The sequence below is a fragment of the Harpia harpyja genome, chromosome 21, assembly GCF_026419915.1.
Source record: "Harpia harpyja isolate bHarHar1 chromosome 21, bHarHar1 primary haplotype, whole genome shotgun sequence".
Taxonomy (NCBI): domain Eukaryota; kingdom Metazoa; phylum Chordata; class Aves; order Accipitriformes; family Accipitridae; genus Harpia; species Harpia harpyja.
In genome coordinates, this window is record NC_068960.1 from 3416103 (window position 1) to 3440954 (window position 24852).

Sequence of the window (24852 nt, forward strand, 5' to 3'; positions counted from 1 at the left end):
TGCCGAAGGGGAGACGGGGGGGACGGGAAAGCGAGGCACAGGGCCGGGGGAAGGTGATGCATGGGGACACGGGGAAACTGAGGCACGGGGGTGGGGGAAGCTGAGGCACTGACACCCCCCCCCCCCACCGCAGCAGCGAGCGCAGCACAAAACCATCGACGCCGAGTCGGGCCGGGCTCACGGGCCTGTATAAAACCCCCAAAAAACAAGACCGAGGCGTGAACAGCATGGAAGGGACGGGGACGGGGGGAACGGCAGCCAGGCCGGGGGACGCCCCGGGATCCATCGATGCGTCCTCTGTGTGTGTGTGTGTGTCCCCCCACCCGTGATGGGGGTCCACGGTGGGCTCAGAGCAGGGTGATCTCGCTGGGCGGCAGCGTCAACCTCTTCTCCCGGGCACCCAGCAGCTTCTCCATGTGCGCGGCCACCACGCGGCACAGCTCCAGGCCCTGCCGGGGCGTGGGGGGGGGACACACACGCTCGTGGGTGGCCACGGTCACCACCGTGGGAGCCCCGGTAGTAGGGTTGTTGTGTGTCGTCCCCCCCCACCCACCAGCCCGGACCACCGCCGTCCCCCCAGTGTCCCCCACCTGCTCCAGCTGCAGCTGGGTGATGCCCTGGGCCAGGAGGTCGCCCAGCGTGATCTCCACGTAGGGATAGCTGGATCCGGCCGTCGGCCGCTGCGTCCGCGTCGACTGGATCTCCTTCAACGAGAACTTGGCCACCGGTTCCTGGAAGGAAGGGGGGGGGGGGGACGACGACGAGGCGGGTGGCCCGCGTGCCCTGGGAACCCCACCAAGGGGACCGAGGACCGGAGCGGGGCGGAGGGTGCCAGCGATGCCCTGCTGGGGCCAAACTGGGGGACCCTGCCCGCTGCGGGGAGGGACCGTCACATCGCACGGTGCTGCCTGGCTCTGTCCAGGACCCCGTGCCCCCCAAACAGCCCCCCCACCTACGTGTGTCTCCTTGCTGAGGAAGTTGAGGCCGTTCTGGTTGACGGCCAGGATGCAGGGCGAGACGATGGCGTTGTTGCTGCAGCTCTGGATGTAGAAGAAGGACGAGCCGAACATGGGGTAGGCGCTCAGCAGCCCTGCGGGGCGGAGGACGGGGTCTCAGCGCCTGCTCCCACCCCCTCCTGCCTGTGCCCCAGGCTGGCGCGCACCCACAGGGGCTCTGCCAAGGGTCCCAGCCAGCCCCACGCCTGGAAGGAGCTGGGTCAGCTCCCAGAGCCTTGCGCCGCTTCAGGCTCTGGACCAGGAACAGGATTGCACCCAGGAGCAGCCAAGGGGACCCATTGCAGCCTGCTGGGAAAGCGGGTGGCCAAGCGTGGGGCCTGGGAGCAGCCTGCCCTGCCCTGCCACTGCGGTCCTGCCCCCCCCCGTGCAGCACCCTGCTGGCCCCACAGCACCCCAGGCTCCACGCAGGGCCAAGGTCTGCCTATCCCAGGCTCCACGCAGGGGAGCCACCCAGCAGCATCGCATCCCAAGCAGCATCTCGTCTTCGTTAGCATCGCATCCCCTGCAGCATCGCATCCCCAGCAGCATTGCATCCTCATTAGCATTGTGTCCTTGTTAGGAGGACACAGTCAGCATCACATCCCCAGCAGCATCGCATTCCCGGCAGCTTTGCACCCCCAGCAGCTTTGCATCCCCAGCAGCATTGCACCCTCATTAGCATTGCGGCCTCGTTAGCACTGTGTCCTCATTAGCTTTGCATCCCTGGCAGCACTGCATCCTTGGCAGCATTGCATCCCTGGCAGCATCAGCTCCCCAGCCCCGGCCCGTGCCTGCTCACCCAGGAACTGTGCCCTGGCCTGGTGGGCGCTGAGCGCCTGGGCTTGCTGCATGTGCTGGGTCACCATGTGGAGCCAGGATTGGGCCTTCAGCAGGTGGAAAAGCTGCGGGGGGACGTAGTCCTGCACCTCCCGCCTGCGGGGAGCCGGAGGTCAGGGCCAGCGCTGGCCAGCAGGTCCCATACCCCATGGGATGTGTCGACGTGTTCCCCCCCCCGGACCCCTCGCCCCCGGCCGTACGCGGTGGGGAGGTGATGGCGGTCCTTGGCTCGGTGCTGGAGGGCGGCCAGCTTGGCCACGTGTGGGAAGTGCTGCTCTCCCGGCCTCGCGGGCGGCAGGACGGTGAACAGCCCCTTGAGGTAGTCGGGGAGCACCTGGGGGGGGGGACAGAACGCAGGGACACGGCTTGCGGTTGGGGCACGCTGCCCGGGGCGGGGGAACAACAGGGAGGTGATCCCAGCGGATTCTGGTGGGGTGGCCCGACCTGGTTGTAGTGGACGGTGACGTAGAGCTCGTTGTCGAATTTGAGGGGCTGGCTCCAGACCACGCGGCGGCACCAGAAGCTGTAGCTGGCATCCCGGCGCTCCGTCTCGGCGGCCACATCCAGGACGTATTCCCGGCGGGTCAGCGGCCGCACGCTCTGCCCTGTGCCGCCGCGGGAGCCTGAGCGCGGCCGCCACGCGTGGCACCCGCCGGCGGCACGGCCGTGCCGTCCCCGCCAGCCCCTCACCTCTGTCGGTCACCACGAAGAGGATGTACTCGTCAAAAGCCTCTGGGTGCTGCAGCCCCATCTCACAGCACAGCTCCTCGATCACATCCAGGGCCACCTAGGCACGGGGACAGGCGGCTGGGACGCTGCCACATCCCCCCCACCGCGCTCGGGGTCACCAGTGGGTCCCCCATTGGGGCTCATCCCATGCGGCTCCCAGGGAAGGGATCTCCCTTTCCCGGAGAACAAAGTCCCCCAGCTCAAGGACAGCCAAGGGGTGCAGCTTCCCCCCCCCTGCCCTGGCATCTGCACCCACAGGATGGCCACAACGGGGGGGGGTCACCACAAGCCCGGGGTGCACCGAGCAAGCCTCTTGCCCCCTCTGACTCACCGAGCACGTCTTAATCTTGAGGTGCTTCTCGATGCCGCCGGGCAGGAGGAAGAGCTGGCGCTTGGCGCTGCGTCCAGCCTGCGTGGGGAGGACACGTCGGGGTGCAGGGGGGGCCCTTTGCACAGCAAGACCCCAAAGGAGACCCCGAATCCCCAAGCTATGCCGTGGGGACCATCCCATGGGGATCATCCTGTATCTTGCCCATCCTGCCCGGATAAGCCATCGTGCCCCCCCCACCCCACATGCACAGAGCTGCGTTCCCCACTGGGGACCCCTGAAAGCTCACAGCACCCCCAAAGCAGTGCCCCTGGAAAGCAGACCCCAAAAAAAGACCGTGCTCCCCGTGCCAGCAAGGGGCCAGCAGCTCAGCTCCAGGGCAGTGTCTGGGGGGGGATCCCAAGCCCATGGGGGGATCCAGAACCTGCGGGGGGGGGGAATCTCAAGCTGGTGTCAGCCCTGCCCCACTCCCCACGGGCACCCATAAGCACCCAGCCTCACCACCATGGCCCTGAGCTCCATGCTGCTGGGGAAGAGGCTGCGGCCGCCGAACTGCAGGGTTTTCCGCAGGTTTTGCTCGCAGGCTTTGGCGATGCCTGCCAGGGACGGGGTGAAGGATGAGGCTGAGCCATGATGTCGGCTTTGCTAAAGCACCTCCGGAGCCCCATGACACCCCCAGGCGTCCTTCCCCGCCGTGCACCCAGCACCCTGGGGTGTGCACAGCCCTTACCTTGGAAAGGCAGCTCCGGGTGCCTGCTCGCATCCTGCAGGAAGGCCAGGAGGAAGGGTCTGAGCACCTCCGAGCACTTGTAGTAGGCGGCGAGGATGTAGAGCAGCCTCCAGCCCTTCTGGCAGCTGTCCCTGCCGGGAAAAGCCAGGGCTGAGCCCCTGGGAAGGGCGAGGGTGGCCGCAGCGGCTGCAACGGCACCCACCGCCCCGGCGAGGATGGGGTCCCCGGGTCTCCCCCCACTTTGGGGCAGCTCAGCCCCGCTGGGGACACAAGTGTCCTCCGTGCCAGCCTCTGCTGTCCCAGCCAGGGTGGACGGTACTGTTGCAGGGACTCACGGCTTGGAGCTGGTGTTGTTGGTGACCTGCTTGATGATCTGGCAGTATACCTCGTCCCGCAGGACCTCGTGCTCTGCGCACAGCTGGGGGACAGGTATGGCTCGCTCTGTGGCTGGGGATGTCCCCAGCTGCCACCCTCCTTCCCAGGCCACCCCCAGGACTCACCGCCCCAGCGGGGGATTTACCTTGAGGATGGCGCAGACGGCATCCAGCTCCGTCTGCCCCCGCAGAGGGTGGTCACCCATGAACTTCATTACGGCTGGGGATGACAAAGCCACACGGTGACACAGCTCACCCCGTCCCTTCCCTGGGGACACGCTTCCCTGGGTGTCAGCAACATCCCAAGCACGCAGGGCAGTGGGACCAGAGGAGCTAAAGCCCCCCCTGGCCACCCAATCTGCCCACCCCATTCCTGCCCCCACCATCCTCCAAGGATGGGGCTGGGGATGGCCGTGGGGCAGGGGGACGGGGCGCTTGTGCCCCCCGCCTACCTTGGAAAGCCTCGGCGGCCAGTTTGCTGATGCCACCATCCACGAATTCAATGAGCGACTCCTGGATAGGGGTCTGGAGCGGGAGAGGGTCAGCTCCCAGGAGCAGCCAGAGGGATGGGATGGGGGCTGGGGTGGCATTCGGGGAGCTCCGGAGCATGCCAGGACCTCGGGGAACCCACAGGTGACGACAGGGCAGGAGCACCCCGAGGCACCTCGCTTCCCCGTACCTTGGTGAACATCAGCATCTCCAGCACATCGGGCACTTCCCTCTTGGCCTTCATCCCGCAGGATTCCCTGGGAGAGGGACAAGGGAACGGGTGGGCACGGGTGTCCCCGCCACGGGGTGTCCTTATCCCTATCCCACTGCCGGACACTCACGTGGTCCCGTGCCGTGCGGCACGGAAATACCGCCGGGCAAAGACCAAAATGGGACAGGTCCCGGCACCGGCCGTGAGCTGCTCGCTGCCGTCTCCTTCTGGACCCTCCGCAAAGGCGGTGCTGGCAGCGGATGCCTGCGGAACGGGGCGGTGGGCGACGGGCACGGCCAGCGCCGTGCCGGCAATAGCCCTGGGCCAGCACCCACCTCAGTTTTCCGGTCCAGCTCCTGGGCCACGGCGGTGGAAGCCACGGCCACGGCCACGGCCGCCGAAGCCGCCACCTTGCCCTGCTTGTCTCTGGGCTCCTCTTTCTTCTCCGCCGGCAAATGGACGAAGTCAGGGGCCGCGACAGGCTGGACGTACTCGGCGGGGAAGAGCCCCGACCTGCCGTGGATGGCCCCGAACTTCCACCCTGTGCCAGGCAGATGGTGGGGATGGCCCCGGGCTGGCAGCCCTGGGGGTGACCCCCCAAAAAGCCTCTGCCCGTTCCCTCCTTCCCCCTGTACGCCGAGCCCTTTCCAGGGGGGTTCTGGCTTTGGGTTTTGGCTGGAAATAGCTGTGGTTTGGCATTGCTCAAGGTAAAGGCACAGACCAAGAGCCACAAAGCCCATCATGTGCAGGGACACGGGGCAGCACCCAGTGCCACCCAGGGTGGGAATTGCAGGGGAGCATCCACCTGCATCAGGTCGGTGCCGAAAAGAGCCCAAACCATCCTGCTGAGGTGTGACAGAGGCCCGATCCTGCCCTGTGCCCCAGTCCCAGGAGGGGACACAGCTCAGGGCAGCGTATGTACAGCAGGGACATGCACAGGGGACAGCATGGCACCCACCAAAATCCTGGGTGCCCGTCTTCAGCTCCTCCAGGTACATCACCTTCTTGCGGACCACGCAGCCGTAGTAGTGGTCTGCGGGGACATCACGGGGACACGGGGTGTCACAGGATGCAAGGCCAGGGCATGGCCACCTTTGGGGCTGGTGAAGCCATCAGTCCTGCTGCCACCGTGCCCCTCATCGAGGGCTTTTCGGCATGGAGGGCTGTGGGGGGGCCGCTCACCTCTCTCGGGGCACTCCAGCGGCTGCAGGTGGATGATGTCCCCTTTGTGGAAGCTGAGCTGGTCCCCGTCCTCTGGGCTGTAGTTCCTCACGGCCACCACGTACTGGGAGTCCTGGGCACAGAGGGATCTGGCACAGCCTGTGCACACAGGCGTACATATGCACACCCACGCACACCCACATCCCACCCAGCACAAGGACTTCAAGCACCCACAGCTGCAGGACCACCCCAGGGTGCCCACTCCCGCAACTCCCCGTCACCCCAGGCACCGTCCCATTCGCAGGGTGCCCTTCGCTGCCCACCCTGACCCCCCCAAACGCCGGCACACGGGCAGGATCTGACCCCCAGGACATGCCCCCAGCCACCCCCCTGACCCCGAGGCACCCCCCCCCACCTTCCTGAGCTCCGTGATGAAGTGGTCGACCATGGCCTTGACCTGGGGGGCTTTGGGGGAGAAAAGGATGAGCTTCTCGCTGCGCAGGTTGAACTCCAGCATGTTTCTGGATGGGGTGGTCACGAACAGCACGTCGGCGTAGCTGGGGCAGGGTGAGGGGAGGCTGAAACACCCGGCACCCACAGCACCCATCCCACCCCGACCACCCGGGGTCCTTGCTCCTACCTATACGCCTGCAGCACCCGCAGCTGCTCCCCGGGGACGTTGGTGCCCTTCACCAGCCGCAGCAGCTTGATGCCGGCGTGGGACACGGCCAGGATCTGCACGCCCGTCCCCACGCTGCCCTGAGGGCCGGGATGCTGCCTCAGCCGGGGGCACAGGATTGCGGTGCCCCCCCCACGCTGACCTGTCCCACGGCCGGACCCTCACCGTGGCGGGGAAGAGGCGTGAGAAATACACCTCGCAGCTGTCCCGGGCCGCAGCAATGATCTCCCTCTTGACGCTTTCAGTGGCCACAGGGCTGAAGGAGTCCAGCTTGTTTGCCGCTGCAGGGAGAAATAGCCCCTGGTGAGTGTCCTCCCCTCCCCAGGGAGGATCTGGATGCAGGGTTCACAGCGAGAGCAGGGATGCTCATCCCCTTCCCAACCCTGGCAGGACCATGATGGAGAGACAGGTGTGTCCCCCCAGGCACCCCCTAATGCAGCAAGCCTGGCTGAGACTTGACACAACTCGTGACTTTGTGGAGTACTAAAGCACAGGGGGCTTATTGCATTTGGAGGCAAAACTACCCCGGCTTTAAGCAGATCTGGTTGTGGCTTGGAGATGAGGATGGGGCACCGGAGATGCTGGGTGTGAGACCCCCAGGTTTGGGTCCCCCAGGGGTGACCCCCCCCCAGCTGGGGAGCAGCAGGATGCGGGGGTGCGAGCGAGGGTTACCAAAGAGGGATTTCAAGTGGAGCCGCTCCTCCTGGCTGATCCGGATGCAAGTGTCGGAAAGCGTGTCGTTGAAGATCTGGGGAAGGGGGTGAGGAGCAGCGGAGCAGTGCGGGGGGGAGCGGTGTGACCCCCAGCCCCTCTGCCCTTCCCACCCTCAGACCCCCGACAGGGACAACCCCTGCTCTTCCACGGCAGCTCAGCAGGGGAAGACGGGACTGCCGTGGTGGGATGAGTAAACCATCACCCCAGCGTGGGGATACCCCAACTCCCAGGGGACCCCCGGGGGGGCTTCGGGGCCAGCTCGGTGCCTCACCTGCCTGAAGACGAGGTCGAGCAGCAGTGGGTTGTTGATGCTGTCCTTGGGGTAGAAAACCTGCCAGGAGGGAGACCAGCCCGGCTCGCCGGCATCACCGGCATCGCCCACCCTGCAGGGCCTCGGCAAAAAGCCCCCTTTATCCCCGTAGCACTTTGACACCAGTCTGTCCCCACGTTGTCCCCCCCCCCACCGCACCTCCTTGCGGATGTATATCTTCCAGGGCACGTTGTGGTAGGTGTAGAAGTCCTCACTGCAGCTCCGGTGCAGCTGGGTCTGGACCTGCTGCCCCTCGGACGGGAGCTCCCGTGAGACAGAGACTGCGAAGATACGAAAAGCCCTGCACATCCTTGGGGGGGACCACAGACAGACCTTCTCCACCCGGGGAAACTGAGGCACGGGGGCCAGCGAGGGTTTAGCCAGACACAGTGGTTATCCCATGAGGATGCTGCAGAGCGGGACCCATGCCTGGCCACATCAGGCATCACCCGGTGTCACCGGGGAGGACGAGGTGCCCCGCTCTGCCCTGACCCCCCCAGTGCCACGGATCTGCCCTGCGATACCTGGGGGCCGAGTGGCCGCCGGACGCCCCATCGGTGTTTGGAGCTGGTACTTGCCGCTGGTGACCGGCTTCACCGCAGCCACCGTCTCCTTGGGCCCCTGCGAGGCAGAGAGCGGGCTGCGGTCGGGGCCGACGACTCCCCCAACCCAGCGTGGGGGACACGGGGGCGAACGCATCCCTACCACAGCCGCCGGCACCCGGGCTGCCGAGAGCTGCTCCTTCAGGATCTGCATGGCTTCCTCGTGGGGGTCCAGCTTCTTCCCAAAGAGCTTGCTGCAGAGACAGCACCCCACATTGCCTGCACCTTGGCATCACCTGCGCTCTGGCATCACCCGCACCCCCAGCATCGCCTGCATCCCGGCATCGCCTGCACCCTGGCATCACCTGCACCCCCAGCATCGCCTGCATCCCAGCATCGCCTGCACCCCGGCATCGCCTGCACCCCCAGCATCACCTGCACCCCGGCATCGCCTGCACCCCGGCATCAGGGCTGGCACACACACCCGCAGGCAGAAGCCTGCAGCTCGGCTGGGGGCCGAGGTGGGTACCTGGGGGGCTGGGAGCCGCGCGGGGCCGGCTGGCACTGCCGGATGATATTGCGGATGTCGTGCGTGGGCCGTGGGAATTGCTCCGAGTTGAGCCGGGAATGCCGTACCAGCTCGCCTGGCCACCGCCGACCCACGGGTGCTGCGAGGCCAAGCACGTGGCTCGGGGGGGGGGTCCAGGCATCGCCCTCACACCTGAGGCACAGCTCGGTGCCGCGATCCCCCACTGCCATCCCGCTGCGCTGAGACCCCTTACCGGCTTTCTGCACGTAGGGCCGGGGCTGGGGGGCACGGGCTGGCGTCCCCTCCGCTGCTCTGCCCTGCAAGGGGCACCACGGCGTGAGAATCCGGCACCCCCCAGCTGCCCCCATCCCCAGGGAAATGCCCTGCAGCAGTGGGGCAGGGCTCGACCCCTCCTGGCCCCCCCACCCCGGCTCTGCCCCACTGACCGGGGACCCAGGCGGCTGGTTGGCATCTGCCCGGCACTGCGGGGATGGAGCTGGCTCCGCGCCTGCGATGGCAAAGGGAGAGAGCTCAGTATCCTGCAGCCCCGTACCGGAGCTGTGGGGTGCTGGATGCAGGGATGTCCCCCACCCCAGGGATCAGTTGGGGAAACTGAGGCAGGGAGCTGGGTCGGGATGCAGGAGTGCTCGGGGCGCTCACCCCTCGGCTGACGCGTCTCTGCAGGCACGGGGGGTCCGCTCCGCTCGGCATCACCGCCGCCGTCCCCCCCTCCCACACCACCTCCTCCCTTCATCCTCTGTGAGATGGCAGCCGGCTTCTCCAGCTCCTGGGGGGGCAGGCATCAGGGGACAGAGGCTGTGCCACCTGCACCCCCAAAATGCTGGATTCCCTCTGTGTCGGGCAGGGGGACACCCCTCTCACCCCATTGCCGTAGGAGAGCACGGGGTCGAAGAGGCTGTCCAGGTAACGGTCCAGACCCTTCTGGCTGCGCGGCTCCCCAAATTCCCCGTCTGCTGGGGGATGAGGAGGGATGAGCCGCCGGCAGCAGGGCTTCACCGGCATGGTGGAACTTCGCTGGCACGGCCCCACCAGCAGCTCCGGGGGGCTGTGGGGGGGGATGATGCCCTACCGTGGGGGTGGTACACCTCTGTGGATGGCAGCGTGGGGGCTTTCACGGCTGGGGGAGGAGGCACTTCATCCAAATCCAAGCCGTGTCCCAGCACCCTGCAGAGAGGGAGGATGCACTCATCGCGCATCCACCGGGTGCCGGGACCCCGACCCACACCTCTGCTGGCACCCATCCAGCCTGGTGCCGGTGTTTCTCCCACCAGCCCCACAGCGGGGGACCCGTCCCTGCCCGGGTACCTACGCCCGGCTGTCCCTGCCGTGGGTCTCAGCCCCCTCCCATGCGACGAGGAAGCAGGACTTCTGTTTGGGGAAGCCCTGGAGCAGCTCGAGGTCGGAGATGAGGTCCAGGACATAGTCATGGCCGGCCAGCTCGGCCCACTGGGCACCTGCCTTCATGGCCACGGACCAGCCACGCCAGCCCTCTGCCAGTCCCCTGCTGACAGCGGGACGCTGGGGACGGGCATGGGCTGCCAGCAGTACCCCGGCTCCGTGGGGACACCCTGCCCACGAGCTGGGCATCCTGGCTCCCAGATCCTGGGGTCACCCAAAATGGCCCCGGGGTGATGCTGTGCCCTGTGCTCACCCCACTGGGTGAGGGGGTGCTGGTTTGGCAGGTACCTGTACTTCAGGACATCCCCTGCCAGGTCTTCGCCCGTGCTCCAGGAGTGGATGGGGCAGGAGAACTGGTCACCTGGGGAGAGAGTGGCGGTGAGCGGGTCCCACTGGTCCCCTCCTGCCCGTGACGGTGGCAGGGTGGTGGAGCTGGGACCAACCCTCACCGCTGCCGTCCCCCAGCCCCGTGCCACCCCGCACCGTTGAAGCAGTGGAGGTCGAGAGCCATGCTGGCTTGCTGCCGGTTCGCCGTCCACTCCAGCAGCGAGGGTGGGTAGGCGCGGGCGGCCGCGGCGCCCAGCCGCGACCGCGCCATGGCGTGCATCAGCTTGCGCTGGCACACCGGCTTGTAGCCGGCAAAGGCGTAGTCGGAGACAAACCTGTGGGGAAGGGAGGATGCTGCAGGAGGGACCTGGGCAGCATCCCCAAGCACGAGTGCCAGGCTGGCCCCGGGGACCACGGAGGGACTAAGAGCATCCCTGGAGGGATCTGGGCAGCATCCTGGGCACGTGTGCCAGGCTGGCCCCGGGGACCACGGAGGGACCTCAGAGCATCCCCAGCAGGACCTGGGTAGCATCCCTGGGCACACGTGCCGGGCTGGCCCGGAGAGCCCCCGGAGGGACCCGGCAGTGTCCTCAGGCACAAGTGCCAGGCTATCCCCGAGGGTCCCAGCCATCCCCGGTCCCCATCCCTGTCCCCAGCCCCAACTCACTTGAGCAGATACTTGTCGAAGGCGGCGGAGGGGGGGAAAGCGCTGAGGCAGGCGGCCAGCAGCAGCCAGCCCCGCTCCTCGTTGTTGACGTTGGTGTTACGCCAGACCTGGTTGGCGGCTTGCGCCAGGAGCTCGTCCCGCAGCCCTGGTGCCGACAGCCCCTTCTGCACGATGTAGTTGCCGAAGAGGGTCTCCTGTGGGCCGCCCAGCCCCGGGTCCCCCATGAACCGCAGGATCTGCCGTGGGGACAGCGAGGTCCTCCCTCTGGCCCCAGGCAGGAGCACGCAGGGGACCACGGTGCCGGATCCCGTGCCATCCCACCTACCAGCTGGAAGAGGCTAAGCGCCTCGTGGCACAGCTCCTCATCCAGCCGGGTGAGGGGGGCTGCCAGCGGGGCCGTCAGCATCCCGAACGCCGGTTCCTGCGGTGACACCCGCACCCGTGGCTACTCGGGCCCCGGGGACAGCCTCAGGCCACGAGGGGCCAGCCCCACGGCGCTGAGCGTGGCGTCGGTGCTGGATGGGGACTATGGGGCTGCAAAAGGGCTGGGGTGCAGGATGGGGCCGGCAGCCTCCCGGCAGCGGGGCAGGGATGGGCTCAGGCTGTGCTGGCAGCACCGGAGATGCCAGCACCTCGGTGAGGCTGAGAGCAGGATCCGGCCCCGGCGCTGTCGTTCAGGATGCCGGGGACTGGGAAACACATGGCAAAAATAGGGGACAAAGAGGAGGAGGAAGGGGGCAAAGCAACCAGGGATGGGGCTGGGGTCCCGGGAGTGAAGCGACCTGGTCTCCCGCCCCAGCGTTTCCGGATCTGCCCCACGTCGGGCGTCCAGGATGGCTCGGCGGGTCTCTCTCCGATAACATCAGCGGGGTCCCCCTGGCCTCTGGAGACGACAGGAACCCACGGGGAGGGAGGGAGATGGTGGCCGGCTCCCTGCAGCACCACAGCCGCCCCGGATCCGTCCCCTCTCGCAGCCCGTGGCATCCCCGGGGCCAAAGCCGGAGCAGAGCCCGGCGGGATGGTGCGGGGAGCCGCCGGGCAGAGCCGCTGCGGGGACCCTGAACCTAACCGCTCAGCCACGACCAGGGCGCCGAGAACTCCCCGAAAGCTGGCTGCCCATCGGGGCAGGCTCCCCGCCGCCGGGCCGCGGCGCCCACCTTACCTGGAAATGGCCCCGCACGTACTTGGCCATGGGGTAGTCATTGATGTCGAGCGGGAGGGTGAGCTGGGAGTCGGGCTGCAGCGCCGGCGGTGGCACCAGGACCACACAGCCGGCGTTCACCTCCCGGGCGGCTACGGCACAACGGGCAGCGATGGCATAGCCACGGGGATAGGGAGAAGGGGCTGGGAGCGGGGCTAGCGATGGTGCAAGACCCGCTCACCTGCGGCGGCTTCCAGCAGCCCCATCAGCTCGGCCGGGATCTCCAGGTGGGTGACGTCCACCACCTCCCTCCTCGTCAGCTCCTGCCGGCGTAGCACAGCGATGCGCCCGCTTGCCACGCTGCTCCCTGCCCCAGCACCCACGGGTGCCTCAGCTGGCAGCATAGGGACGGGCAAGCACGTGGCAGGGACGAGGGCACAGCAGCGTGGGTTGCACATGCATCACACCTGCGTGCTCCCCCCCCAGTGCCGCATGCCTGCACCCCGTTACCTGCTTCATCTTCTCCTTCTCCTCCGCCGCCCGCCGGCGGGCGTCCTCCTTCCTCTGGAAGCAGAGCAGCTGCGCTGAGCCCCCAGTCGAGGGGGGAGGGAGACCCGGAGGCAGCAGGACCCCCCCCTGGGGTGCCATTGCCCCCCGGCATCACCAGGCTTTCACCCCAAAGAGGCACTGCCCATGGCCCATGGGACATGGAGGAGGTGGTGGGGATGGGGTCTGGGGGGGTTTAGGGTCTGGGGGTGCCGCTGTGCCCTCTCCCGACCCACCACTGAGCATGCAGCAGGGTGGGAGTGGGTGCCCAGGACCCCCCCGGGATGTGCCAGCCCCTGCCTCACCTTGAGGTACCGCCGGCGGTTCACGTAGATGTGCACCAGCGACCTGAACTTGATGAGCGTGTGCCGCATGCGCCGGTACCGCTGCCTGCGGGAGGGCACCCGTCACCCTCTGCCACCCACCAGTCCCCACCCACCACCCCCTCCCCGGGACCCCCACCTGGCCAGGTAACCCCGCGCCCGGCTCTGCAGGAGGACGATCTTTCGGCGGAGGGAGCGGAAGCGCCTCTTGATGAAGAAGGTGCGAGCGTAGCGCTGGAGAGTGAGCGCAGCCAGGTGATGGGCACGGGCTCGCTTGCTCTCCAGCGCCTGGTACAGTTGCTCCTTCAGGAATAGCTGGGAGGGGGGGACAATGCCATGAGCCCCCCACCTCGGCCGCCCTCCCCCAGGGCATCGCCAGAGCCAAGCCCCCTGCCCAGGACGGTACCTTGCTGACGCCAACGTAGTACATGCTGGGGCTCACGGAGCAGAGGTTCCTCAGCATCTCCACGCAGTTGGTCCCGTTGGGAATGACGTTGGACCACATGTCGACGAGGCAGCGGTACCTGGGTGAGCCCGTGACACCGTCACCGTCACCGTGCAGGACCCCACCGGGATGCCGGCATGGCCCCTCCCTGCGGTGATGAGCACCGTGCCTGGGAAAGCAGCTTCTCCGGGTGCTGCGCACCAAAACGGGGGGCTCCCAGCTCCCGCCGTGGGGGAATCCCGGGCCAAACGCTGCCCCCCAAAACACCCACGAGCTCTGTAGTCTGCCCTCGCCGGGACGGTGGTACCCAACCCGCAGCCCCCAGGCACCTGTCGATGAAGACGAGGAAGGGGATGCGGATGGGGAAGCCCTCCTTGCGGATGCGGATGGTCTCCAGGATCCCCGAGTACCGCAGCTGGCTGCTGACCACGTCGGCCTCGAAGAGCCCCGGCTCCTGGGGAGGAGATGGGGAGAAGCCTCGGCGGCCGCACGGGCAGACCCCTGCCCACCGCACTCCCCGTGCTGGCGAGGGCAGGCAGCACTGGCATCGCCACGGGCAGGAAAGCCCCGGGCCAGCTCTCACCTTTTTGTTGTTGGGTTTGAGACAGCGCACGAAGAAGGGGTTGCACCTGCGTTGGAGAGACCCCGTCGGCCACAGGGGACAAGGGACAAAGCCAGCCTGGCCACCTCGGGCTCGGGTTCGGCTGTCACCCTGCTCCTGCCAGCTCTGGTGCATGGCCTGGCTGCCCACCCTGCCTGCCCTGACCTCTCCATCTTTTCCACCAGGTCCAGGAGCGACTGCTGGAACCGGGCAGCCACGGTGGGGGCCTTGTACCGCCGCGTCCTGGTGCTGCTCCTCCTAACCAGGCTCCTCTGCCGTGCCATCACCTGGGCATGGCCGAAGAAGAGGTTGGCCACCACCTTGGGGAGATGGGAAAGGTTAGGGAGGAGGAAGGTGGCCGGGATGGTGCAGCTCTCCTGGCTCCTCTTCCCAGCCCGGCTGCTGCCTTTTTGCCCAGCCCTGAGTGAGTCGCATCCCCTATTTGCGGTGAGATTCCCTGGATGGGGATGGGGAAGTGCAAGAGCAGCCCATGTGCCCATTTGTGCCAATGCTTCAGGGGTCAAAGCCCAGAGGACCCTGTGGGAAGAGGGCACAGGGTGGAACTGGAGGCATCCTCTGCTCCTGGTCCCCCTGGGCTTCACCAGCCACGGGGGCACACGCCTGGGGACACGAAAAGTGGTGTGTATGGAAGTGGGCTATCCATACCCGGTGTCCCCCCAGCACCGCAGAGCCGGGGCTGGGCAGAGCCCTACCTTGGTCCTGCTACTGATGAACAGGTCCAGCACGTCCTGACGGACCTGGTCGTAGTTTTTATCCAAAAACTTGTGAACCTGGCAAAGAGCAAAACCTCGTGGTGAGGAGTCTGGCGGCACAGTGGTGGGAGGCGAGGAGCTCCAGGTGCAGGATCAACCCCATAAACCTCCTATTTAACCGTCCTTAAAACTTCAGCTGGGCTTCCCACTGCTGCACACCTGATAGGTCACCTTCCCCGCGTAGTGCTTGATGGTGAACTCGGGCAGCGGCATCTTCGGCTTGGTGTACAGCGGGTTTGTCCCGTGGTGGTAGTGACACTTCTGGAGGAACGTGTGGTCAGTGGCCTGGGGATGGACGCAGGGGTGAGACATGGCTCGAGTGGTTCGGCAGCCCCGGGAATGCAGGCACCGGGACGGGGACGCCTGGACAATCGGCCAGACCCTGCTCTCAGCTCTGCCACCGAGCAGCTGCACAGCCATGGGCATCTGCTGCTCCTGTGCCTCAGTTTCCCCATTGGCAGAGAGGGTGCAACCACCCTTCTCTCTTTTATAGGGCAGCTAGGAGGGGATTTTCAGTAATTCCTGCAAAAGCGAGTCCTCTGGGGGAAGTTGCTCCAGTGACACTGACCTGGGACCTCCCAGGGTTTGTCCAGCATGGAGAAACCTGGGGGGTCTCCCAGGTTGTCCAGGACAGCCCAGAAGCAGAGCAGCCCTGGGCCACGGCGTCACCCCAGGCACGGTGACCACCCGGTGCTGCCATCCTCGCCGCCTTGGCACTGGGCAGCCCCTCACCTGGGGGAAGCAGCTCTGGTCATCGAGGATGCGGAGGATGCCGTAGGGCTTCTGGGAGATGAGGTCAATGCAGGGCTGGTTGTCGCTGAACGGGATCTCCTTCCACTCGATCTGCTCCTGGAGGTACTCCTCCTGCGGGGTCAGCACTCAGTCAGCCCCATGCCCCCGGCCCCACGGTGATGCTCGGCACGGGGACAGAGCCCGGCACCGCTCGCCGGCCCACCTGCTCCTCCTGGAAGACGATCTTGTTGAAGAAGAACTGCAGGTACTCGTTGGCATAGTTGATGCATAGTTGCTCAAAGCTATTGAAGTTAAGGTCCTGCAAGAAGAAGGGGCCGCAGAATCTCAGACCTCGCAGCCCCGGGGCTGGCAGATGGAAGAATGGAGCCAGGATGGATCCTGCTCACCTCGAAGCCATAGATGTCCAGGATGGCGATGGAGAGGGCCTCCTGCCGTGGGTACACCAGTTTGTTGATGCGGTCCGTTAGCCAGCCAAAGAGCAGGGAGTAGAGGGTCTTGGCAATGGCATCCCTGGGAAGCGGCGAGATGAGCAGAGTGCTGGAGCTCTGGCATGGTACGGCACGGCACGGCACCGCGTACACCCCCACCACTGTGGCCAGCACCCATCACAGCCCCACATTGTGCATGGGGCAGCCCGTAGGGCTGCAGTTTTAATCACCAGAGAGCAGAATCTACACTAGGGGACCTGACCGTCCCCTTTCCCAGACTGGCATCTCATCTCCCACCCCATCCCCAGGGGCCAGACACCCCCCCGAGCCCCCACGCAGCACCGTCCCCCCCTTCCCTCTACCTGGCATCCACGGCGCTTTCGACAGTCAGAGGGGTAAAAATCTTCTCCCGCAGCGTTTCCTGGTTGGAGCGCACAAAACCAACAGCGTGATGGAGTTTTAGCAACACCAGCCATGGTCTCCAGGGACCCTCCTCCCTGCCTGTGCCCCCCCCCCCCCAATCCACTTACCGTCACCTTGAAGGTGATGGCTTTCTGCAGGCCCTCGGGGGAGACCTGCAGCAGCTCAGCCACTGTCCGGATCTCCGTGGCGCTCACCACCGTGGCGACCTCCTGGCAGTCGGTCTGTGGGACACGGTGAGGTGGTGGGATGCAGTGCCCCCGCCCCTCCATCAAATCCCAAATCCAGCCCAAGGATCTTGGCTCCCTTTGGGGTACCTCGTATTTTTCAAAGTAGACGTTGCCCAGGTGGAGGACGGAGGAGAGGATGCGGAAGATGCTGTTCTGCTCCTCCACGCTGAAGCTCAGCACCTCCATGGTGTTGAGCAGCCGACGGAAATCCTCCGCGTCGTTCTTGCCGGGGATCTCGCAGTTCCCACCCTGGCATGACCCCCTCGGTGCCATCAGTGGGTCCCGGGGAGGCAGCACCCAGGGGTTGGAGGGAGGACACCCTGCCCTGAGCACCCTCCCCATCCGCACGCTGAATCCAGGAGGATTCAGGAACCCACCGGCACCCCGAGCTTGGCCAACCCCCCGAAAAGCAGGCAGCGTGGGGGGGTTGGGCAGGGGGCACGCTACCTGGTTCAGGTAGTAGTAGGTCTCGGCGCCCTGCAGGCAGTACCGCTGCCGCTGCTGGGCGGGCAGCCCTGCCAGCATCTCGTAGAAGATGTGATAGTTGCGCTCGCTCTTGGCCTGGGGAGCAGAGGACCGAGCTGGAGCGTGGGGGGTAGCTTGGGGGGGGGGGGACAGAGCCCGGAACCCCCTTGTCACCCACCTGGAAGACCACACGGGACTTCTCCAGCAGGTACTGCGAGGTTATGGCACCGCAGATCAAGCCGCTGCAGGGGCGAGAGCGGGCACATGGCTGGCAACCTCGGCGCGGGCAGGGGCTGTGCCCCCCCTCCATGGTGCCCACCCCTGCCCCGATGCTGTCCCCGGCACACGGGGGGTCGGTGCCTGGTCCCCAGGTGCCCCCCCAGTGGGATCTGTGGGCAGGGAGAGGTACCCACCCCCAGGCCCCTAGTGAGGGCTGGAGCTGCTGCACCCCAGGGCGATATCGGGCACCCCCTCCCCGTTGGGATCAGTGGGGATGAGCGAGGGGGCCGTGGGGACAGGGACGGGGACCGGCAGTGGTCAGGGTGCCAGCCCAGGGCACAGCATCCCTGTCCCTACCCCAGGGGCGGCAAACGCTGCCTGTTTTCAGGTGATGTTGCCTTTCCCCCACCAAGGTTTGTCCCCAAAAGCATCCCCATGTGCATCCCACCCCGGAGCTGAGGGGCAGGGATAGCCCGGCAGCGGGGCTGGGGGCCGGGTTGGGGACCCCTGGGGCGGGGGGGGACACACACAGGGGGGTGGGGGCTGGCCACGCGTGGGCATTGCTCAGTGTTACTTACTCCTCCAGAAAGATTTCCACAAATTTCCCAAACCTGCTGGAATTGTCGTTCCTCACGGTTTTGGCATTGCCGAAGGATTCCAGCAAGGGGGTCGCCTCCAGGATCTGCCGTGGCGATGGGGAGAGCCGGGGGGGGTCAGCCTGGGCACCCCGATACACCACAGGCTGTCCCCATGGCAGGGGGACCCCTCTTGCCACCCTCCCTTCCACCTCCTGCCCCATGCAGCCACCCACGGGTGCCAAAATTCAAGGTGTGCACCGTGGCCGGGTTGCATGAGGATGCGGGAGAGCGCAAGGACCCCATGCACATGCATGCCCTGAGCTCCTGCTGTCCTTCCCCACTGTCCCCCCCACAGCTGGGGTGACGTGGCAGAGATGCCACCACGATGCTCTGTCCCCTTGAACCGTCCCAGCCCACGTGCGTCCCCCCCCCCGGTACCTCTATCTGCCATGGTCCGGGTGGAAGCGTGAGGACAAGGAGAGAGCAGCAGAGCCGTGAGCAGGGGGTGGAGGAGCGCACAGGGTGGTGGGACAAGGGGACAGGGATGTCCCCAGGGCAGGACCCTACCTGCGGGGCAGTGCTGCGTTTCTGGCTGACGGCTGCCAGGTAGCGCAGGATCAGCTTGGTGGCTTCGGTCTTCCCCGAGCCACTCTCCCCACTGAAACGCAGAGTGGGGGGGGACATGGCCGGGGCCATCATCAGCTGAGCAAGGGGCCACAGGGGTGTGCCCACCCCAAACCCACCCAGCACCCCATCCCCAGAAGCACCCATCGGCCCCGGGGCCGGGCCAGGCTGGTGGCAGCATCCTGCAACCAGCAATTAGGGCAGCGCTGATTAGGGGCCATCCCGGGAGGGGGCCGTGCGTGGGGACAGCCGTGTCCCACCTGATGACGATACACTGGTTGTGTTTGGCATCCATCACTTTGGAGTAGGCGACGTTCGCGATGGCAAAGAGGTGCCTGGGGCAGGGGGGGGAGCAGAGGTTGGGGGGGTGCGGTGCCACATCGCCCCGACACAGGGACCCCCACTGCGCCCCGAGCATCCCCACGCATGGACACAGCCGCTCCGGCACCCTGCGACCAAGGGTCCTCGGGGGCCTGGGACCCCCAGGATGCAGGGGTGGGTGACGGTGGGTAGGAATGCCCCTGTCCCCACGGGGCGTTCGGGGACGCCCCGATACTCACGGTGGGTTCTCGCCCAGGGCTCTGCCTTCGTACTGCAGCACCTGCTCCGTCCCGTAGATGTTGTAGAGCCGGTACGGGTTCACCGACACCAGGATGCTGCCGATGTAGGTCTGCCGGAGAGCGAGGTTTGGGGCTGCGAGCGCTCGGAGGGTGACGACCCCCCCAAAGACCCCACGGCCACCGTCTTCGGGGGGATGCTGTGCGCCCCTAAGCTTACGTAGATGAGCTGGCGCTCGAACCGCGTCCGAATGTTGCTCAGCACCGCGGCCTCCTGGAGGTCCCTGGCACGGAGCAGAGGCTGCGTTAGGGGGTGGCAGGGGGACGGGAGGTGTCTGCTGTCCCCAAGCGTGTCCCCAGCATCCCCAGTCCCAGGAGGCTGGAGCGGGCCCCGTGTCGGGATGGGACGGGGTGGGTGGCGAAGGGGATGGGGACACTCACTCCAGCTGGGTCATGTCCTCCAGCCCGTCCTCCTCCTGCGGCTCCTGGTACCGCACAATGGGCAGGCTGCACAGCGACTGCATCTGCACGGAGCAACCCAGCCCAGCTCTGTCACAGCAGGGCTGCGCCAACCTCCTCCGGCATCCCACCCAGTCACCACCACCATCACCCCCCCAAAACCACTGTCTGTAACCCCAAACCGGGGAGCCCACAGCCAGTGATGGCAGGGACCCCAAGCAAACATCCCACGGCCCCGAAACGGGTCCCCCAGCAAGAGCGTCGCGTGTCAGGGGAGAGAAGCAGCAGCGCTGGAAATAGGGACATGGGGCCACCAAGGCGCCCTTGGGGACCGTCCCAGGAAAGGCTGGCTGCGGAGACCCCCGGTCCCGATCGCCATGGGCAGGTGGGAACAGGTAGAGATGGCCGTGCCACCCCCACCGCGACACCCCACGGTTCACCCATACCCCCACGGGGGCTGCAAGGGGTGGGTGATGGAGACCCCCCCAGGCAGGGTGGCACCTCCAGGGGAGATGATGGAAGGGAGCTGCGGTGGGGGCTGAGCTGTAGGGCTGGGGGCTGCTCCCCATGGCCGTACCCCACAGCCACGCGTAGAGGCGACCCGGGGCGGGTGGCACGCGGCAGCTCGCGCTGGCGGCCGGCCAGGCGGTGGGCAGGAAAGCGGACACCCGCCGGGTCAGGGTGGCACCCGCGCCCGCCCCAGCCGCAGATCGGGTCTCAGCATTTCCATACACGAGAGTCAAGTGTCCCCAAGGGGGGCTGTGCACGGGGGGGGGGGACACACACGCAACAGGCAATGACTACCCCCCCTCCCCCTCCAGCCTGCTCCCTGTGTCAGGACCCCCACCAGCACCCAGTGCACCCATAGCCACTTACCCCCCCACCCTGGGTGCCGCAAATCCCCCCGGCCCTGGTGGTTTCGTGCCCCAGCGAGCCGTCAGCCATCTCAACACACCACCCCATCCCAGGTCCCTTCGGCTGCTGCCGGCTCCCTCTCCGGCTCCGTCCCGCCACCGGCACCCCGCAGCGGGCTCCCCGCCGGCGTTACCTTGCTGCGCCAGGGCTGCTTGGTGCCCAGGTACCCGTCCGCCCAGGGGTGCCTGTCCCGCCAGCCGCCCGCCGGCGAACGCTGGCTGAGATATCGGGCGATGTCGGCTCCCCGCTGACTCGCCCACCGCCGGCCGCGTTGGGTGGGCTGCCGGGGAAGACCCTGCTCGGCCGTCCAGGCGTCGGGCATCTCCTGCACCCGCACGACGTGTTGCGTGGACCAGTGCTGCTTGTACACGCGGGACGCCCGTCGGAAGGAACCCAACCTCTGCACCTGCGGCGTCACCACCGCGTAGCGTCCTGCGCCCTCCTCCCCGGCCCCCCCATCGCCCTCGACGGTCTCCGCCGGCCCTGGGGCACGAGCGTCGTGGCGGGGGGCTACAGGCGAACCGGGGCTTCGACCGCGGCGGGGTGCCGGGAAAGCGGCACGACGCTGCGGTGAGGGGCTCCGGTTGTCGCGTGGGTTGGAGGGGAGTTTGGGGTGCCCGGCGTCGGTCCAACCCCGGCGCCCTGCCGGTGGGCTCGGCGATCTGCGGGTGCTCCCGTCGCGCCGGGATGGGGGCCGGGGAGAGGAGGGCGAGCGGGAGGAGGGACGGCGGGTGGGAGGTGGGGATGGGGGGGTTTCAGAGGGGGCCATGCTCCCCACGAGCAGCGATGCCAGCGACTGACCCACGGAGCGCCCTGGGGAGGGGCTGCGGCCCCCCGCTTCAGCCGGAGATGGCCTCGCCGGGGGGGAACGGGGGGCCATCCCGGCAAGGGGTTGCCCGATGCGCTGGATGAAGGTTTTGGGGGTGCCAGGAGCGGAGCTGGGTGGGGGGGGCACCCCGGCAAGACCCTGCACAGCACCCTGCCAGGGGGGCAACTCCTCGTCCCAGGAGGGGCCGGGGGGGCCAAGACGGCGGCTGCCAGGGCGGGGGGTCGGTGCCAGGAAGGGGGTCCTCTGCAGCGGCTTCACAGCCTTGGTGGGGGGCTCGGGAAGCCGGGGCCAGGCCTGGGGGAGCGGTAGCCCGGGGGGGCTGCTCCGCCGAGACGGTCGCGGGGACAAGGGTCTCCCCGACCCCACCGTGGGCACCCCCAAATGCCTCCCCACTGGTCCCGGCGAGTGGGGGGCAGCCGGCGGAGGGGCAGGGGGCTCAGGGCCAAACCGCCGGAGGCTGGCCCCGAGGGAGGGGGATCGTCGTGGCCCCTCGCCCCGCATGCTGCCGGGGCGCTGCCGGGCTGGCGGCGGCGATGGGGAGCGCCCAGGGTTGGCGAAAGGGTTACGGAGCGACGGCCGCCGCGCAGCCTCCGGATCTCGGGAAGGGGGCTGCCCCCAGGGCCCCCCCAGTGGGGAAGGGTCCCTGGCTGGAGATGCTCGTGGTGGAGGGTCCCGGCCCCCCGAGCCGGTGGTCTCCATCCCTGCCAGCCTGCGGCCGGAGAGTCTGTATGAAGGCTGGGGGGTGCAGGGGTCCCGAAATCCCCCCGCACCCCGTGGCGGGCGGCTGGGGGGCTGCGAGAGGGAGCGCTGGAGGAACTGCCCCAAAGGGCTCCCGCACGCCCGCGCTGCCGAAACCCGGTGTCCCGGGGATGCTGTGGGGCCAGGGGCTGCCGGCGGTGGCTCGTACTCATCGTAGTCGTCCTCGTCACGGGCAGCGGGCAGGTGGGGGGACGGCAAGAGGGGGACGTCCAGGCGGTCCCTGCCGAAAAGCTTGACCTGGGGCCGGGGGAAGAGCCTGAATTTCCTATTGAGGGAGAGCTTGGAGGAGAGCGTCTCCCGCATGCCCCGGAGCGAGGAGGCGCTGAGGATGGAGAAGGGGTACTCCCTGTCCTCTTCCTCCTCTTCCTCCCACTCCTCAGGCTCCTCGGCCTCGGCAATCTCCTCCAGGGCCAGGGCGTAGGGGTTGCAGGAGGACTGGGCATGCGGTGCCCACCCCTCCTCGCTGTACTGGATGCGATGCTCAGGGTATTCGCCCCCCAGGTACCTCCCGGCGAGGGGGTCCCCGAAGTCCTCGTAGGGGTCCCCGCTGTAGCCAAAGGGCCCCGCTGCCTCCTCGCCATACTCAGGGTCGCTGCCGTAAGGGTCGTAGAGGGCGAGGGGGGACCCACTGGCGAGCGGCCCCTCATCCTCGAGCTCTGCGTAGCCACAGGGGTCACCCTCCTCCCAAAACCCCCCGTAGAAGCCATACTCTTCCTCCGTCTCATAGCCGGGGTAGTCAGCGTAGGGGGTCAGCACTGCGTCCTCGAAGCCGTACCCCGCCGGGTAGACTGGAGTTTGGATGTAGCCTTCCTCCTCCTCAGCGTAGCCATGCCGGGGGCCGTAGGCTCCATCCTCCTCCTCGGTGTAGCGACACCAGGGGCCGTAGGCTTCATCCTCCTCAGCATAGCCATGTTGGGGGCTGTAGGCTCCATCTTCCTCCTTGGCGTAGCCACGGCGGGGGCCATAGGCTCCATCCTCCTTTTTGGCATAGCCACGGCGGGAGCCATAGGCTCCATCCTCCTCCTTGCCGTAGCCACGGCGGGAGCCATAGGCTCCATCCTCCTCCTTGCCGTAGCCCCGCTGGCGGCTGTAGGCTCCCTCCTCCTCCTCGGCCCACCCGTAGCGCGGCACCGGCGGCTCCGCGGGTGCGCGCTGGGAGCCCCGCCGGGACAGACGCCGCACCATGCTGCCGTGCCGCGCGGCGCCGCGGGCCAACAGCCCGCTGGTGCTGGGGATCCGCTTCATGTTGGCCCGGTGCCTGAGGATCTCGTCTTCCGCGGGGAACGGCAGCTTCCTGGCACCGATACGGGACAGCCAGGCCGCGTCGGCCGCCCGGCCGCCCCCGGCCAGCCGCCCCCGGCGGGAGAGCACCTTCCTGGCCAGCCAGCCCGTGGCGGAGGCCGCCTTGCTCAGCACCTGCGCCCGCGGCTTGAATTTCCTTTCCGGGCGCCGGCGGAAGAGGGACGCGCCGTCCTCGGCCGCCTGCCCGCCCCGCCGCAGCAGCAGGAAGGACGGCTTCGCCGGCGGGGAGCTACTGGCCGCCTCCTTCCTCTTCTTGCCCACGCGCTTGAAGCGAACCATTAGGTTGGAGGTGGACTTGAGCACCGCCTTGTTCTTCTTCTTCTTCCTCTTCTTGGTGCTGTGGTTCTGCAGCCCCCAGAAGAAGCGGGACGTGTTCTTGAACTGCCCCTTCTTGGGCCGATGCAACCCCAGCTTCTTGAAGCCCAGGAAGAGCTTCGAGGTGCTGCGGAGGCTCCGCTTCACCCGGGCCTTCGGCGCCAACGCCTCCTCCTCCTCCTCGGCCAGGCCGGGCTCCGCAGATTCTTTGGGCTGGCCCTTGGCCTCCACGGCCTTGGCCCCTTTCTTCTTCTTGGCGTTGTCGGCCGCCAGCCCCATCACCAGCTTGGAGGTGCCCTTCAGGTTCTTCTTGGCCGGCGCGGCATCGCTCTCGCCCTCCTCCTCCTCTGGCTCCAGCTGCACCTTCTTCCCTCGGCCCGGCTTTTTCGCCACCACCCCCTTGAGCACCCCCTTCTTCTCCTTCCCCTTCCCCTTCTTGGGCTCCTCCGCAGCTGCCTCCTCCTCGTCCTTCTCCTCCTTCTCCTCTTCCATCTCCTCGCTCTCCTCCGCCTTCAGCAGCTCCGCATCCGAGGTCTCCTCCGACTCGCTGGGTGCCTCCTTCTTGCCCTTCTTGCCATCCTTCCCTTTCCCTTTGCCCCGCTTCCCCTTGGTCTCTGCATCCTTTTTGGGCTCCCCCTTCTTGCCAACCATCCCGGCGGTGGCGGGCGCTCATGCTCCGGCCCCAGCGGGGCCCTGCGAGACGATGCCCCCGTGCCGACACAAGGCAGGTCCCGGCACACCGGCTGGCTCCCGACCCCGCAGCCTGCCCCGGGAGGGTATTTACCTGCACCCAGTTTCGGCGAGACACGTGCCCGTGGCTGGCTCCCTTGGCCGCCGGCGTCCCCCCGCTTGGCATGGCGCTGGGGCGGCGGGCCGGCAGCCCCGGGGCAGCCCGGCGGGAGCTGCCTCCTGCCTCCCACGGCACCCCGCGAGTTAGGCAGCGCGGTGCTGGCAGATGGGCTCCGGCTGTAACCCAACCGCCGGGGCTCGCGGTGGCATGAATAATGTAAGGGATGCGCCGCCTCAACCGGAGACTTTTCCAAAGGAGCAGGAAAGGGCACCCGTGGTGGGGAGCATCCCCCCGGCGGGGGGGACGACGCTGCAGGGGATGGCACAGAGCACCGTCACC

General features: G+C 67.4%; 1 protein-coding gene across 1 annotated transcript; it reads right to left on the reverse strand.

The window, feature by feature from the left end:
• Positions 1-207: 207 nt before the first annotated feature.
• On the reverse strand, positions 208-24113 carry MYO15A (myosin XVA). The gene is made up of 64 exons (XM_052772992.1): positions 20652-24113; positions 19586-19668; positions 19365-19428; positions 19148-19257; positions 18848-18922; positions 18531-18621; positions 18402-18407; positions 17964-18067; positions 17345-17408; positions 17149-17262; positions 16789-16950; positions 16582-16695; positions 16414-16472; positions 16010-16133; positions 15826-15921; positions 15603-15734; positions 15030-15155; positions 14811-14888; positions 14263-14417; positions 14080-14125; positions 13826-13950; positions 13458-13575; positions 13191-13366; positions 13034-13118; positions 12693-12746; positions 12424-12505; positions 12204-12334; positions 11367-11462; positions 11042-11277; positions 10531-10709; positions 10336-10408; positions 9959-10153; positions 9719-9813; positions 9511-9599; positions 9289-9415; positions 9075-9136; positions 8882-8945; positions 8629-8767; positions 8263-8353; positions 8082-8178; positions 7717-7838; positions 7519-7578; positions 7206-7281; positions 6699-6814; positions 6495-6613; positions 6270-6411; positions 5876-5987; positions 5652-5726; positions 5029-5234; positions 4824-4957; positions 4673-4739; positions 4446-4518; positions 4140-4213; positions 3955-4037; positions 3620-3750; positions 3391-3485; positions 2893-2970; positions 2523-2619; positions 2277-2437; positions 2033-2166; positions 1795-1928; positions 957-1090; positions 591-731; positions 208-449 (listed from the first exon to the last, which is right to left on the reverse strand). The coding sequence occupies exons 1-64, from the start codon at positions 24000-24002 to the stop codon at positions 348-350; spliced, it is 10134 nt and encodes a 3377-aa protein (XP_052628952.1). The 5' UTR covers positions 24003-24113; the 3' UTR covers positions 208-347.
• Between the last annotated feature and the right edge of the window lie 739 nt (positions 24114-24852).

Bases quoted from the DNA above. Each gene is read 5' to 3' on its own strand.
- MYO15A (XM_052772992.1), bottom strand. From the start codon at position 24,002: ATGGGGCTGGCGGCCGACAACGCCAAGAAGAAGAAAGGGGCCAAGGCC. The intron at 6,614-6,698 runs GTGAGGGTCCGG...CCCGGCCCTCAG, and splicing joins CACGCCTCTTCCCCGCCACG to GGCAGCGTGGGGACGGGCGT. The intron at 4,958-5,028 runs GTGGGTGCTGGC...CCCGTTCCGCAG, and splicing joins AGCTGGACCGGAAAACTGAG to GCATCCGCTGCCAGCACCGC.